Source organism: Castor canadensis, chromosome 1 (assembly GCF_047511655.1).
Source record: "Castor canadensis chromosome 1, mCasCan1.hap1v2, whole genome shotgun sequence".
NCBI lineage: Eukaryota > Metazoa > Chordata > Mammalia > Rodentia > Castoridae > Castor > Castor canadensis.
This window is the reverse complement of record NC_133386.1, coordinates 198,778,371-198,780,241: the sequence shown is the minus strand read 5'-3', so window position 1 is coordinate 198,780,241 and position 1,871 is coordinate 198,778,371. Positions and strand designations below refer to the sequence as shown.

Sequence of the window (1,871 nt, the reverse complement as noted above, 5' to 3'; positions counted from 1 at the left end):
TAATTCAAAAAAATCAAATAGTCACAAAAGGGCTTACCATAAAATACAGCAGTGTGTTGCTCCACCCCTCATCCCTTCTGGTTCTCCTCTGACTTCTGGGATTTACATCTTCATGTTTCTAAGACCATGTAGAGTGATACCTTTTTATGAATCAATTTGAGAAATTATCTGTTGTCTTCCTATTTGTTAGATGACGACTTACTTCTCTGATACCATTTGGGGTTAAAACAATAGTAGCTAAGTGAATATAGGACATTTACACATTTATACCTACTTTTTAAAAAAATATAAATTAACCCATTTTATTGTAAACCAGGGATGTCTCAAATGGTAGAGCTTCTACTGGTCTTTTAATTCCTCCAGTCTTCTGATGGCAGACTTGATGTGCCTGCTGAAGTCCAGGCACCACCAGCCACCGTTTTCATGCAGGAACCACACTGCCAGATTCCCACAGCCTGTCTCCTCATCTTGATTTTGCCACAGAAGGAGCAGGTGTACTTGGTGTACTGGCTGATTTCAATTTTCTTCACCATTTTCTGGAAGGAGGAACCACAGCGGGTCCCGTATTTACCGATGATCCCAGCCTTCTTGGTGCGTTTGGCCATGTTGCTGCAATGTAGGACCTAGCCAGAGAGCACATTTATACCTACCTAAAATTATCTATAGCTAGGGCTGGTGGCATGGCTCAAGTGGTAGAATGCCTGCCTAGCGAGCACAAGGTCCTGAGTGAAGGCCCTGAGTTCAAGCCCTGGTACCAAAATATATATATATTTGTGCTCTGCGGTAAAGTGCTTGCCTAGCATGTAGGCCCTGGGTTCAGTTCCTAGCACCACACACACACGCACACACACAAATTATTCATAGATAAGTACTTTAGAAGATATGATTGCATTTTCTACTTTGGGTTTTCCCCGAAGTTAGTAATTACCTCTTTTCTTTAATTGTTCAGCTTTCTTTGTACCTACTGCTAATTCTTCCCACACCATCCAATATCTATCAGTCCCAAAGATTTTCCTCGAAGACTGCATTTCTAGTGGTCACTGTTCTGCTACATAAGCTGTTTGCCTATCCTGCTGCTACCTGGTCACTGCCCCAGGACTTTCCCTGTCATCCTGGCAATCACCTTTGTTCCTGCATTCCTGGATCTCTTGTATTTCTTCTGTTTTGGTGGGGCACATCCTGAAGTGGTTCATGAGGTCAAATGGCAGTACAGTGGGGAGAGGAATTATGGTGATTGCCGTCAATATACCAGCCTCTTTTTTTTAATGTTTGTTTGTTTATGGTATTTAGGGTTGAACTCAGGGCCTCACATTTGCTAGGTCAGTGCTCTACCACTCGAACAACGCACCAACCTCTTGATCCTCTATTTTCCAGGTTAGACTGGAACCTACATAGATATTGAACTGCCTATGTTGGTCCTCTGGTTTCCTATCCTTTCTGTGTTTTCTATTGGTTTTCTTATCCTTTCTTTGTTTTCTGTTTCTTTCTTTTGGTTTATTTTCTGAATATTCTCTTGTGTCTTCTAACCCTTCTTCAGAGGTTTTCATTTTTGTCCAAGGTCTTCATTTCTTCCATGATTTTAAAAAATATTAACTTCAAGAGTTCTTTTTGATTTCTGAGTGCTTACTTTCATAGTAAGTCCTTATTTTGTGAATGAAATACATTATTTTCTCTCTTTGAAGATATAAATAATGGATCTCCTCTTCCTCCTCTTCCTCTTGTTTCTCTTCCTCTTCTCTTCTCTTCTACTTCCTGCTGAGGGTCTTTTTCCGGCAAGTTGCTTTTTTCTGCTTACTAGGTTTGGTTTCTTTCGTGTTGGAGGATTAGCCTTAGTTGACTGATAATCCTTGATTTCCTATTCCTTATTAAGA

The 1,871-nt window shown here is 40.5% G+C and overlaps 1 protein-coding gene across 1 annotated transcript; it reads right to left on the bottom strand.

Moving 5' to 3' along the window:
- Positions 1-350: 350 nt before the first annotated feature.
- Positions 351-605, bottom strand: LOC109700916 (large ribosomal subunit protein eL43-like). The gene has a single exon (XM_074069574.1). It carries the CDS (start codon positions 603-605, stop codon positions 351-353), a length of 255 nt encoding a protein of 84 aa, XP_073925675.1.
- Between the last annotated feature and the right edge of the window lie 1,266 nt (positions 606-1,871).